The 13,546-nt window shown below is 46.4% G+C and overlaps 2 protein-coding genes across 4 annotated transcripts in view; one reads left to right on the top strand and one right to left on the bottom strand.

Annotated features, from left to right (window-relative positions):
• Positions 1-597: 597 nt before the first annotated feature.
• On the bottom strand, positions 598-2,532 carry LOC125639526 (putative protein BRICK1). The gene is made up of 3 exons (XM_048856844.2): positions 2,317-2,532; positions 1,919-2,001; positions 598-1,306 (listed from the first exon to the last, which is right to left on the bottom strand). Exons 1-3 carry the CDS (start codon positions 2,432-2,434, stop codon positions 1,280-1,282), a joined length of 228 nt encoding a protein of 75 aa, XP_048712801.1. The 5' UTR covers positions 2,435-2,532; the 3' UTR covers positions 598-1,279.
• A 337-nt stretch (positions 2,533-2,869) lies between these two features.
• RHOA (ras homolog family member A) overlaps positions 2,870-13,546 on the top strand; it is a 63,951-nt gene continuing 53,274 nt past the window's right edge. Inside the window, exons 1-2 of one of the 3 annotated variants that reach the window (XM_048856839.2) lie at positions 2,898-3,032; positions 10,020-10,096. The gene's annotated coding sequence lies outside the window, so the exon portion shown is untranslated. Of the gene's footprint in view, positions 3,033-10,019; positions 10,097-13,546 lie in introns of all 3 variants that reach the window. The other 2 variants (XM_048856840.2, XM_048856843.2) reach the window with 2 other exon arrangements.

Consider the following 13,546-nt stretch of genomic DNA (forward strand, 5'->3'; position numbering starts at 1 on the left):
TTCTTACTAACTGAAGAAAAAGACAAACCTGACACTAAGGTTCTGGGAAGTGGGCAGGTACAAGCCCACCCATGGCTAAAGGCCCCTCCCCCAGCCTAAAGGGAAGATCTACTGAACCTGGGACACAAATGAGTACAGGGGACAACAAAAGAAAAAACAGGAATAGGTGTGAGGGTCAAAGATAGGGAACCTGAAGGGAACACTGACCAGAGAACCCCAGACCGCATCCACTGCACCACGAAGGTGTCAAGGGAGCCAGCAGATGTGGCCCAGAGGAACTCTGCCTTGATACGTGAACAAGGAGAGGAATTGGACGCAGGCCCCACAATTGCAGAGAACCCTTCAGCCAAGAATTTGTTTATTTTGTTTATTTTGTTTTTTTTTTTAAATCACAGAAAACTAGGATCCCTGATCACTACTAATCATTTTAGGGAAGTAGGAGTGAAGCCCACTGGGGCAGAAATTGGTGGAGGGGGGAAGGAAGAGAAGAATAGCAAGAGACAACTGCACCTCTTACAGTAACAGGCCATCTGCACTCCATGGCCATGCTCCCACCCCAGCTTCCCAGCAACCCAGACAATGCACTCCAGCTACAGATCAGCTCAGACAGACCCCATCAGCAGAGGCAGTTTATTGTTGAAACACAAATGAAAGACACCCCCATGTGACACTACAAAATACAAAAGACACAGAAAACTCTGAAACCCACCCTGCCCGAAGAGTTTATCTTGCCACATGACCTATTCCTCTGCCTCCCCCTGCCACACACACACTGCACATCTACTGCTCTGCTCGCAGACTGGAAGGATGGATATACTGACATTTCTGCTAAGAGATACAAGTTGCAGTGTTTGCTAAAGGAACTGAAACCACCAGAGCAGTGTCCCACGAACAGCAGGGACACCCACTTCCTCAGCCGGTCAGCTCCCAAGAGAAGTTTTCTTTCCACAAAGCGACCTTTAGTCAGAGAGATTCTGTAGCTGCAAAATGTAGTTCTACATGCACAGCTGGGAACGAGAGAGAGGTTAAGTGGCACAGGAGTATTTGACAGCTGCATGAATCGGTCTGTACCAAATCACTGAATTCAACATGCTCATTTGCATTTTATCAATTTCCTCTGGAGCCATGCACTGAAGGCAGAGATACTGCATTGCAGGGGGCAGAAACAAGCTGAAGTCCTGTCACCAATAAGAAGTAATGAAGAAATCAAAGCCCGACAGTCAACTCTGGCACAGCCGCACAATCTTCTCCAGGTCAGCTCCCCACCAGCCTTCAGCAGTTAGGTGAGAGTTTCGCCCTTTGTTACCTGCCAGAGGAAAGCACAGCCTACAATCACCAAGGGCTAGCCAGTCTGCCCACTCAGGGAAAGTTAATGAGAGCTCCCGTACACTGGGAATTAGGTAAAAGTCGTCCCCCGCAGCAAGGCTGGGAGGGGCAGGAGTCCTCCCCAGGCCAGTGTCACCAATTCACCAAGATCTCCGTTCTCTCTCTAGCTCTGTTTGCCAAAACCAATGCCCCAATGTAAGTACTGCTGGGATGCCCACCAGAGTGTAGCATGGGCAGGAGCTCCAGCGCTGCTATTCGGGAGAAGGGCCTGCAACACCACCCCACAGTAACAACTAGCGCAGCTGGGCTCTGTGTGGGAGTCACGCACATCCCCCCACTGTGTAAAGAGCAGATTAGCTGGTGGGTGGTGCTGGGCACAGCGTTACTGCCTGGCTGGGAGGTGTGGGGGTACAGCAGGGCAATACCCACTGGAGATGGGGTAAAAGCCACAGGGGCGCTTGAACAGCAAGGCCCCGGCTGTCCCTGAGGTGCTAAGCGTGGGCTGAGCCCTGCCTCGAGCTACCCGCAGGCCAGCCCTCCATCCCGTGCCAGGGCTGTCCCCTGGTGTCGCCTCCCCTGCGCTACCCCTCACCCTGGCCTCGATGTACTCGATCCGTCGCTCCAGCGCTGTCAGCTTCTCGTTGAGGGTGGCGAGTCGGGAGCGGCAGGACATGTCTGCGGGAGAAGGGGCGGCTCATCAGGCCCCGCGGTACCCAGCCAGGACAGGTGCGCCCCACCTCCGCCCACCGGGGAGCCCCGACCGCAGAACCCGCCTCACCCTAACAGAGCGCGGCGGCCGGCGGGGCCAGGGTGGGATGGAGCCGGGCCGGGGAAAATGGAGTCTGGAGCCGGGCCGGTGGGTCGAAGTGGGGTGGGTGGCTGGGAAGCGAAGATGGAGCCGGCCCGGACTTGGCTAGGAGGGAGGGAGCTGGAGTCGAGGGTGCAGCCGGGCCGGGGGAACCCGAGGAGCCGGGCCGGGCGCCTACATACCGAAGGAGTTGAGGAAGTCCGCGATCTTCTTGATGGAACTAGTGATCACTTCGATGTACTCGCGATTAGCCCAGTCCTGGTGGATCTCGCGCTGCACCGGATCCTCCTGCAGCGACATGGCCGCCACCGTCACCCCGCGCCCAGCCCCCGGTCGCACTGCGCATGTGCGAGGCACGGATCACAAAGAGGCTTGTAGGCGCGGAGAGTGGTTTCCCGAACAGGACGGAGCCCCGCCCCGTGCAGCCCTAACCCCGCCCAAGTTGCCGACCCCAAGTGCTAGGCAACACCAGCCGGTCGTGCGGCGCTCCCGCTTTCCGGTTGCTAGGAGACCCCACTGGCTTCCAGCCCATCCCAGGATTCTGCCCCGCGCGCGGCTCCGTGTATCTAATACCCATCCCTGCGCCCTTCCACCTGTCAGCCTCGATCCTTCTCAGTCCGGGTGCGCAGGCGCGAGAACGGCAGTTAGTACGGGTAGCGTAAATAGCACCCGGGCTTTTATAGCGCCGCTTCCCGGCAGCCCTTTCGCTAACTGCGCTGATTGGCTCAGGTGGCGGCGGCGCGCATGCGCTGTTCTTCTGTGAGCGCGCACGTCCTGCCCCGCCTGTTGCCGTTCGCTGCTGCTGGGGCTCGGGGGCCCGTAGAGCAGGAAGCGGCGCGAGCGAGGCGAGACTGAGCTGAGCCGAGCCGAGCCGAGCCGAGCCGGGCCGGGCCTGCAGGTATCGGGGTCTGCCTTTCCAACGCGGGCTCCGGGGCTGGCGCCTTTCGGCAGCATCCTGGCGCGCCTCTCCCCCCTTCTGCGGTGCGAGAGTGCACGGCCCTGGGTACAAGACCCCGGGGGTGCCCCACCCTGGTGGGAAACCGTGGGCGAGGAGGTGCTTCCTCATCTCTGAAGGGTGTGAGAGAGACCCGTGGGCGGGGTATGGGGAGTTACAGGGGGCAGAAATCGTGGTCTTGTCTTCCTACGAGCCCAGTGGGTGATACCTCATGGGTCGGATGGTGGATAGGGGTCTTTCTATGCTCTCCGCCTACTGGCTCTGGCATGTGCCAGTGTCACGGGTGAGCGCTGGAGCTGTGGAATCGTGAATAGGAGGGGGAGGTGTCCATGCGACAATTCCCTACTAAAATGCGTGTCCCCTTAAGGGAAAGTTTAAGGGCTCACTAGTCTGACTCTTCTCTGTTCCAGGCTAAACGGCTGTCGTTTCAGTTTTTGCTTTAGGTCCATCTTAATAGTAATCGTATGTTACATTTCTCTGGATACCTGTTTTTGTTAAAGAAAGAGTGACGTCTCTGAAGGGTCTTGATAGTGAAAATATTTTTCAAACATGGATCTTGTGTACGTACAGAAGTTGTACTAGTTTAACTTCATGTGGGGATCAGCCTTTAGTAAAATACTGAGTGTGTCCTTTACTTAAAGAGAACAGGAACGAAAGCCATAATAGGATACTTTATGAGCACAGGGACATTTAGGTAGTGGTGGTTCTGTTTCCTTGAGTAAATGTTTTTCATGTGGTGGGGTGTATATTTGCTGTAATTACGTAGTGAATTAACTCTGAAAATTGCTATTTCAGTGGGTGTAGGAAGTTGGTTTTGTGTGTTAGTACTGTGTTTGCTACACAGATAATTTTATTTCATAATCTGTATATAACTGGCATATTTTAGGTTTTTGTAGCAGGTCCTAGTTAAGCTCACGAAGACATTTAAGTGTGTATGGCTATCGCAGAGTTCAGTTTTAAATACAATTGAATTTTAAAGGTGCGGGGAAGCACTGTCAGCTGCAAATGGCATAACAGGCTTACATTAAATACAGTTGAAAATTGATTGCTGTTCAATATGTCTTTGATTATTTCTTCCAGTGCGAGATGAAAGTAAGTGAGAAACTTAAGACTTTAGTACAGTGGCTAGAGCAATGAGTTTTGTCAGGGAAGATATTTGAAAGTACTATTGGTAAGTCAGAGTAAATTTTGATTATGAAGGATCCGATTTATCAACATTTGACACATCTAGAATGTCTTAATATTTTTTCACTCTATCCCCAGCTCTTGTTTTTATTCTAGGACTTCTCTTTCCTGACACCCCAACAATAAGTAGATAGATCTGTGGGGAGCGGTGAGGGTCTCTTCAGATCCATTAAGCCTCACCTTCTCATACTGCAAGTTATGAAGGCTTCAGGAAAAACTAGATTACTCACAAAAATCTAGCTATGCGAGAAAAGGCTTATTTTTAATATAGAGCAGATAGAATGTTTTATCTGGTATTTAGATAATCTGAAAGACATAGGTTTTTAAAAGATACATCTGTGTCATTTTACTTTTTGACTCTCAAAACCCCTCAAACTTGAAGATAATACTTAAGATGCGTAACAACTCTATACCCAAGTTTTCCATGTCTCAAATTGCCAGGCTGTGCTTTGGAAGTACTGTGTTTACTTGTTGAGACTAATGTCAAGTCTGTATCTCCCTGGAAGGATCCTGCTTGGAAATTTTTGCCTTTCTTCTGCAGATGAACTGATCTGTTGTAGCAAACTCCACTCCTTTTCTGACAATCACCAGAGCACTAGTATGTTAGATTGAAACTGTTAATTCTGGAGCATAATGACAGTTCTAACTTGGGCTAAGATATAAAAAAATTAGAACTGTCAATATTTCATTTCAGGAGGTTTCCATGGGAATACTTAATAGGGTGTTCAACTAAACAAAATAAATCTTGCATTATCGCCCATAGCTCATCAAACCCAAGCTCGTGCAGATTGCCATAGGGAGTGAGTGCCAAAGGCAGGGACCCTGCTCTGAAGAAACAGATAATTAAAAACACCCCAACTGATTTTAACAATCACCAGGGTGTGGGACTGGCAACCACACTTCACATAACCTGGTTTCTGATCATTCCAGGGCTTAAAGGGTGCTTTGTCATCAACTGAAACTAAAAATGACAAAAATGAACTCTTCCCCCTCCCTTCTCAATTGCTCTGGCCTCTGTGTCTGTCTCTCAACCTTTATATCTTCAGCTTTCTGCTTATCTGTTTCCTTAACCCATTTACATGCCTCCAAGTCCTGCCAAGCCCTGACTTTCTCATTTTGACTACTCCAGTGTCTTCCTCTCTACCTGGCTGCAAGGAGAGTTGAAACAATTGCAGCAAGCCAGGCATTCCTTGAGAAATAGGTTTTACTGCTTTCTGCATGAAGTCCATCTCTCGCTTTTGGATATAAAAACATCTTTGCACTGAGGCAAAATTCAGGATCTGTCAAACCTGTGTACTAACTTTATCACTATACAAGTCGGAAATCTGCACCCTCTGACAGGCAGACTTGGAGCAGCTAGAGACATTGCATATGCGCTGTCAATGCCAAATCCTGAGCCTAAAGTGGTTTGAGAGACAAGAGGGTGATGTAATAATGAGGTGCAGATGGACGCCCTGATCGTCAGAGCCCTGGGCGCCTGGGACCCCTGCAATAAGCGTGTGCTGTGGACCTGTGGGATCGGTCGATGCTACGCATGGCTCATGCGGCACCTTATGCTCTCGGACACCATCCAATGGTCCAGGGACATCTACATCAAACACACCACCGGCCACCGACAATACCAGGAGGCGTGAGCAGGAACGACATCGTGCATCAACTATGAGAAAGGGACCGAGAGACTTTTTCCATTGGACCATATGAACTGGAACCATAAACTCACTGAACATTAAATCTCACCAAATGAGGGTAAATCCATCCTCATCATCATATCCACTCATTATACTCCATACCTGAACATAGCCATTTTATGAACAACATACCCTCATATCTCAATGTCTGTACTTTGACCCATTAACCTTTTACCCCCAATTAGGGATGTTGCAAATTATGTATTTTTTACGCTGTCCGATCCTAAACCGAACTTCACACCCCTTGATAATCTGTACGTTAATCCCTGATAAGCAGAAACTTCTATGCTTAAACTCTGTACTATTTTCTTTTTATTTTAACATCATCTTAATACAATTTTTAAATCTTTTATGGGACCAACTCACCAACAGAAGTCGGTCCCATAAAAGACATTACTTCACCCACCATGTGTCTTGAATATCCTGGGACCAACACAGCCACAACACTTCATATGTAAAGTGGTTTGATTTTCTACAAAATTTTATAATCTTGCAAAGATCTGGCCTTCCTTCACTCACTCATTATATTCAAAAGTGATGTTGCATGCTCTTTGGCCATGTTGCCAGGATGGAACACTCCAGCTCTCAAAGTCTCTGCCTTTGACTTTGTCGACCACAGGAAGTCCCTCTTTAAACCTTTCAAGCTTTCCTTTACCTTCTATATTAAATTTAAGCATCTTGTTTTCTGCAAAGCTTTATAACAACCTGGATGCTCTTATCTTCCCCATCCATTTGGCCTGAGACATGCTTCCCCATCCCTTTAGGGCTTGTCTAAAATGGTGTGTGGTTTTTTTTTTTTTTTTAACCTATAGTTAATTATCAGATTATTTGAGGTAGTTAACATATTTGTAAAGGTTAGTCCGGACCCCCTCTAAACCTTTGTCCCAAGATTCAAACATCTGTAGCTAGCTCTAGTCTAGCAGTATGCCTACACTGTCCTCAGGATGCACGATTGCAACACATGTATGCATCTCCAAGCTAGCCAACTTTCTGAAAACAGCAGTGTAGCTATGCAGGCACAAGCTTTTAAGAATGTGTGCCCCCCTCTATTTTCTCTCTTTCCCCCCCCCCCCATCCTCCCTACACACACACTCTTTAGGTTAAGTTATTTAGGTTTATAAGTAAATTGCTTGTAGACTAAAATGCCACTTTCTTTTATAAGATAAGTCTTTAATGTCCACTTATGCTAGTCTGTGAGCCACTTCATCTGCAGCTCCTTATTCCTAAACACCTCCCCTTTCTTAAGTCAGCCTGCCATGCCTTCTCTCTCCCCTTCCAAGTCCCTCCTTAAAATACACTTTTGAAAAAGGTCTTTTGACCTTCAACTCATTAAAGTAGTACTAACAAAGTAGGTGACTAAAAATCTTTACCAAAAGGATGAAAAAATAAATCTCAGAACCAGTGGCACATTTGGAACTTTTGTTCTGAGTCATGCTGTTTTCCATTCCATCGTGCTGTTCCCAACCCCTCTTTCTACATTTGTACACTTTTTTTTTAGTAAGGCCTGATTTACACACAATTTTTATACCAATGTAATTATATGAGAGGGTATTGTTAATAGTTATACTGGTAACCCTTGAGTGGATGCAGTTGTATTAATATAAAGGGGGAAGGGATAGCTCAGTGGTTTGAGCATTGGCCTGCTAAACCTAGGGTTGTGAGTTCAATCTTTGAGCAGGTGGGGTTGAATGGGTCAGGGGTTCTGAGGGGGGCAGTTAGGGGGTGGGAAGTGGGAGGGGGCGGATGGGGGCAGGGGCCAGGCTGTATGGGGAGGCATAGCCTTCCCTACCTGGCCCTACATACCCTTTTACAACCCTGATGTGGCCCTCAGGCCAAAAAGTTTGCCCAACGTGGTCTAGATAAAGGTTGTGAAGTTTGCATTAGAAAGGAATAGCTGTCTTGGCTGGCTGTAGCTGATGAACCGTCCCACATACCATCACTACTATCTGAGGATGCAATAAGACACAGAGCTACAATCAATTTTAGTAAAAGCTAGGCATGCTCCTTCAATAATGGTGCTGACACCACTTCTTCCTGTTCTCTGCTGATCAACAAGTATCACATCAGTCTTATTTGGGTTGAGTTGTAGCCTGTTTACTTAAATCTAAACATCTTTCCCAATCAGAAGCAGAGTAATGACATCAAGAATCTGGGTGCAGTGAAATGCCGTCCAAAATGTGCATCTTCTAGCAGTTGCATGTATACATTGAAAAGAATGGTTGCAAGATGAGACCTTGTAGGGCTCCACATGTTGGAGTGGTTGTGAGATGATCAGTTACCATAACAAGGAGCACTTCATAGATATGAAGACAGATAAATAAGATAACCAGTTGAAATAACGTACCAAGAGTCACGGTGGATTCTCCATCACTGACCATTTTTAAATCAAGATTGGATTTTTTTTTTTTTAAGTGATGTCCTAGGATTTTTTTTTTTTGGTGTGGGGGAGTCGTATGGGTTATGTATACAGAAGGTCAGACTAAATGATCACACTGGTCCCTTCTGGCCTTGGAATCTATGAATCAGTTGCCTAACACTGCCTTCTGGGAACTCTCTGTGGGGAAGGAGCAAACTCATTGAAGGACCATTCAAGATTCGCCATCTGAGCCATTTATATACCTCAAAAGCTGCCAATTTCCAAGTATCACTATAAGTGAGATACTTATACCATTGCTAGATGATCAGCCACCTTTTGCCTTGGGTATAGTCTGTATTCCATACTCGGGTTTGAAATCAGACTGAAAAGGATAAAAGAAATCACTAGAACATGGTTTTTTCATTTGGCTTTTTTCCACATACAGAACAGAAGTATTTAGTGAACACTTCACGGATGTCCTCTTCAAGAACTCTTAGCTATCATCTGTTACGAGATTCCTCAAAGGACTGGTTAATGACTTTTCATAGATTAGAAAAGCACTCTTGCTGTGGGATCTCACAGTGGTGCTAAGTTAATTGGTTCATTTTTGAACCTCTGGTTGAAGGCTCTTTATTCTACCTGTTGCTAAAGAGAACTTTTTGAGAGGGGTGAGTGACTTACAGCCTTTCACAACTTATCCTTCTTTCACCATATGTATCACAGGGGTAAAGTTAGAGAGACAAGGTGGGTGAGGTAATACTTTATTGGTCCAACTTTTGTTGGTGAGAGAGACAAGCTTTCAGGCTACACACAGCTCTTCTTCAGCTCTGTATAGCTTGAAGGCTTGTGTCTCTCTCCAACAAAAGTTGGTCCAATAAAAGATATTCCTCCACCCACCTTGACTCTCTAATACAGGGGTGGCCAACCTGTGGCTCTTCAGAAGTTAATGTGCGGCTCCTTGTATAGGCACAGACTCCAGGGCTGGAGCTACAGGTGCCAACTTTCCAATGTGCTGGGGGGTGCTTGCTGCTCAACCCCTGGCTCTGCCACAGGCCCTGTCCCCACTCCACCCTTTCCTGCCCCCTCTCCTGAGCCTGCTGTGCCCTCGCTCCTCCCCCTCCACCTCAGAGCCTCCTGCATGCCACGAAACAGCTGATTGGGTGGTGAGGGGGGGGGGAGGCACTGATTGGCGGGGCTGCAGGCTGGCGGGAGGCACTGGGAGCAAGGGGAGGGAGGGGGAGCTGATGTGGGGGGGGTTAGTGACCTATTAATGTGGCTCTTTGGCAATGTACATTGGTAAATTCTGGCTCCTTCTCTGGCCACCCCTGCTTTAATATCTTGAAGCCAAAGTGTTTATAACACCACTGCATACAACAACGGAAGATATAGGGATAAAGTTATCTTGCATAGTCATCCAAAATTTTCACCTAAAGTAGTGTCAGGGTTTTGTCTAAGACAGACAGTTCTTGTTCTTGTACAAGTCCTAGTTCTTGTAGTGTCCTCTGCACTATGGGTTGCTCCAGCCAGTGTAGCTTGGGCAGTGGAACCTTAACAAGCAGTGCCCACTGGGGCACTCATGTCCTCCCCTCAGTGTTGGAGCACACGCTGAGGGCAGGATATAATAGAGGGCTTTGTGCTCTGGCTGCCTCAGTCATCCATCCCGTCTCTCTCTTCTCCTCCTCCCCCATTTCCCCCCCCCAGCATAGGTCCCAGGAAGTGGGGGCGGTGGGCAGGGAGTATGAATATGCAGAGTCCACCTTGAAGAACTCTGGTTACGGGTAAGTAACTATCATTTTTTTCCCAAAACCTCTCTTTTATGAGGAAGAGATAAGGCTCCATACCCTAGATTTTAAGTGTGCTTTGAGTTTTTATTGATTAGTGTAAATTACTTCTTGAGAGCCTTAGTCTTAATCCCAAAAGATTACATAAAATGTAAGGGGAATACCATTTCCACGGAAAGTTTATTAAAATGAACTAGGTTATTGGTTTGGTTTTTGGAGATTGTCGGTGCCTGAGTGTTTTTTTGAATTCACGGTTAAGGTGGCATTGATAGCAAGCAACTAATGTTTCCATCATAGAAACCTAGAGAACTGCTATCTGGAGTTCTGTATGCACATTTATGCAGCACCGTTTTCTCAATTTGGCATCTCAGTCTGATGCTTGCTTTAGGCAAACGGTTCTCTAGTCCTTGTTTAGAATTAGAAATCCTTAGCCCACTTCCCGGGGGATTGTACTGCTAGCTGTACTCCTACAAGAAGAATATTCAGAGGCCGCCTGGAAGGAAGACTAATTACTATGGTAACTAGGTTGAAAGTGTTACCTTTGCATATTCATAATATCCATGCACCTTCCCCTCTTTCACAGACTTCTACTCTTATGGGACTCTGCAGTTTATCAGAAGAATTGGTTTGGGTGAGGGACTTCATGATGTCTTGTAATCTTGCCTCTGAACTTCTAGTGCTATGAGCGGACACTTATGTGGTCCAAACAGGCACTGCTTTTTCAGAAGCTCAATATTGCTGCAGTGGGAAATGTCATTCTACAAATGTAAATACACAAAGGCAATTGTCTCCAAGAACCACGGTGACTATTAAATTGCCTCTTCTCTTATGGATCTATCTGCTCTCTTCTCTGCCAGCAAGGGAATATAAGTACCAGAAAGTAGGAGGAGGTCAAAGGAGTTGAGGTGATACATCTAAAAGGTTTATCCTCAAGAGCTTGTAGGAGGGCCAGTCCTTGTCTGTAATGTAGGCGTACTAGAAGTGTCAGGGATGAGAGTAACAAGGTGGGTGAGGTGACCTGAAGAAGAGCTATGTGTAGTTTGAAAGCTTATCTCTCTCACCAACAGAAGTTGGTCCAATAAAAGATATTCTTAGTTCATCCACCTTATGTCTCTAATATCCTGGGACCGACACGGCTTCAACTGTACTGCATACAGGGATCAAAGTAGAAAGAAAGAAGGCGTACTTTTTTCTCCTTGTTTGAATACAAATCTAATAAAAGCACTTCACACACACTAGTGAACGTGCACAACTTCCCTGAAACAAAATTAGGTTAATATTGATGTATGATCTTAGTTTCCATGGTATTACATAAAGTAGCCAGGAAGGACACACATTATATAGAACTGGTCAACACCAGTTTGTTGAATAGTATTATCATTAATCTGATACACAGTCCATGTGTGACACTATGCAAGGCGAGGAAAGGCACAAAACTGGGGGTTCACAGTTTTAAACGGCTTCTGCTAGCGTTTGCAGTGCTTGCCAAGTCACCCAACAGACGCTTAATCGGCACAATGAAGGATTCTAGGGCTGCCATGAAATCTAGTCCGTTGACACTTGTCTACAACATGCATCATTGACTGATGGAGGCCACGGTGACAGAGTGGGTCTTTGTGTAGAACCCATGTTTAGAGGTTGGCTGTGCATATTCCTTGGCCTGTTTGGAGCCTGTTCAGCAGAGTCCAAAGGTGCGGTGGCAGGTCAAATCCAGGAAGTTGAATGGCTGGATCAGCAACAAGGAAACCATTCCAAATGTCTCTAGCCAACCACTCACCATGCCATGGGGTTGCTGCTGACAGATTCAGATCTGGCAGTCAAAACTACAATGGACACCTCAAAGTAAGTTGTGATCTGGACATCTGAAAATGCCCATGTACAGTGGGAGACCTGGATAGGCAAGTAGCTTTTCCACCAATCTGTCACTAGACTCTCTGCGATGAATGTGTGGAGGGACTGTGTTGTTCAGGACTGGTAGCCATGGGAGAGGAGTGGGGTGCAGGGTGTCTGTGTTGATATACATGGTCAAGTTCAATTTGACCTCGACCAATTTAGTGTTAGGCAAATTATACCACACAGGGGCACAATATTCCACTGAGGAATAGCACAGCACCAGAGCCAGTGTGCAAAGTGTGCGACTGTACCCCATGTCAAACCAGCTAATTAGTTGATTAGATTACTGCTGGCCTGAATTTTTTTTTTTTTTAAGATGGTCATGGAAAGTCAAAGAGCAGTCCACTGCGACAAGGTAGACTGGTTTTGACTCATTATTCAGTTGTTTTCCATTGAGGAAGATGTTTAACTCACATTTAGTGCTTGCATTGTGGAGATGGAAAACACTCAAAACTGTCTTAGTCACAATTGATTGGCGCCTCCAACCGCTATAGCAGTCTGCCATCTTGACCAAGATGTTCTCCAATTCAGTGAAAGAGCATGACAGGGATGTCATCTGCATAGATAAATTTTCATGACAGTCAGTAGCAGGGCATTTGTGCACAGATTGAACAGGGTGGATGCAAACACAGAGCCTTGGGGTAAGCAGTTGGATTGCCTTCCCCATGCATTGTTCTGTCTCCTATATGTACCTGAAAATATCTGTCACAAAGTACCAGAGGAACAGCCGTGTTAGTCTGTATTCGCAAAAAGAAAAGGAGTACTTGTGGCACCTTAGAGACTAACCAATTTATTTGAGCATGAGCTTTCGTGAGCTACAGCTCACTTCATCAGATGTTATACCGTGGAAACTGCAGCAGACTTTATATACACACAGAGAATATTCTCTGTGTGTATATAAAGTCTGCTGCAGTTTCCACGGTATAACATCTGATGAAGTGAGCTGTAGCTCACGAAAGCTCATGCTCAGATAAATTGGTTAGTCTCTAAGGTGCCACAAGTACTCCTTTTCTTGTCACAAAGTAGTTGAGCAAGGTCCGCCACCCATGCAGGGAGAGCTCTTGACAGTTTTACCGGAAAACCAGCATGCCATACTTTATCATAGGCTGCTGTCAGGTCCAAGGAAACAGCTCCTGTCTTCAAGTTCCATTGAAACCTGTTTTCTTAAATTGGGAGAGATGGTATAAACTAGACTTTTGTAATGTCTTGGACTTACTGTGCAGCATTCTTATTTTTAAAAAATAGTGCTGTACAAGATCGATAAAGCACACATTTAAACAGATTAACAACTGGCTAACCGATTCCTCTTAGTCAGTGGGGAATTATAGTTGAAAAGGGAGTTAGTGGCGATCTACAGGGATCAGTTCTTGTTGGGCTGCACTAGTCATTCTTTTTTTTATCAATTATAAGTAAATATAAAATCACTGCTGAAAAAAGTTATGGATGACACAAAAAGAAAAGGAGTACTTGTAGCACCTTAGAGACTAACCAATTTATTTGAGCATGAGCTTTCGTGAGCTACAGCTCACTTCATCAGATGTATACCGTGGAAAC

The sequence above is a fragment of the Caretta caretta genome, chromosome 7 (genome assembly GCF_965140235.1).
Source record: "Caretta caretta isolate rCarCar2 chromosome 7, rCarCar1.hap1, whole genome shotgun sequence".
Classification (NCBI taxonomy): domain Eukaryota; kingdom Metazoa; phylum Chordata; order Testudines; family Cheloniidae; genus Caretta; species Caretta caretta.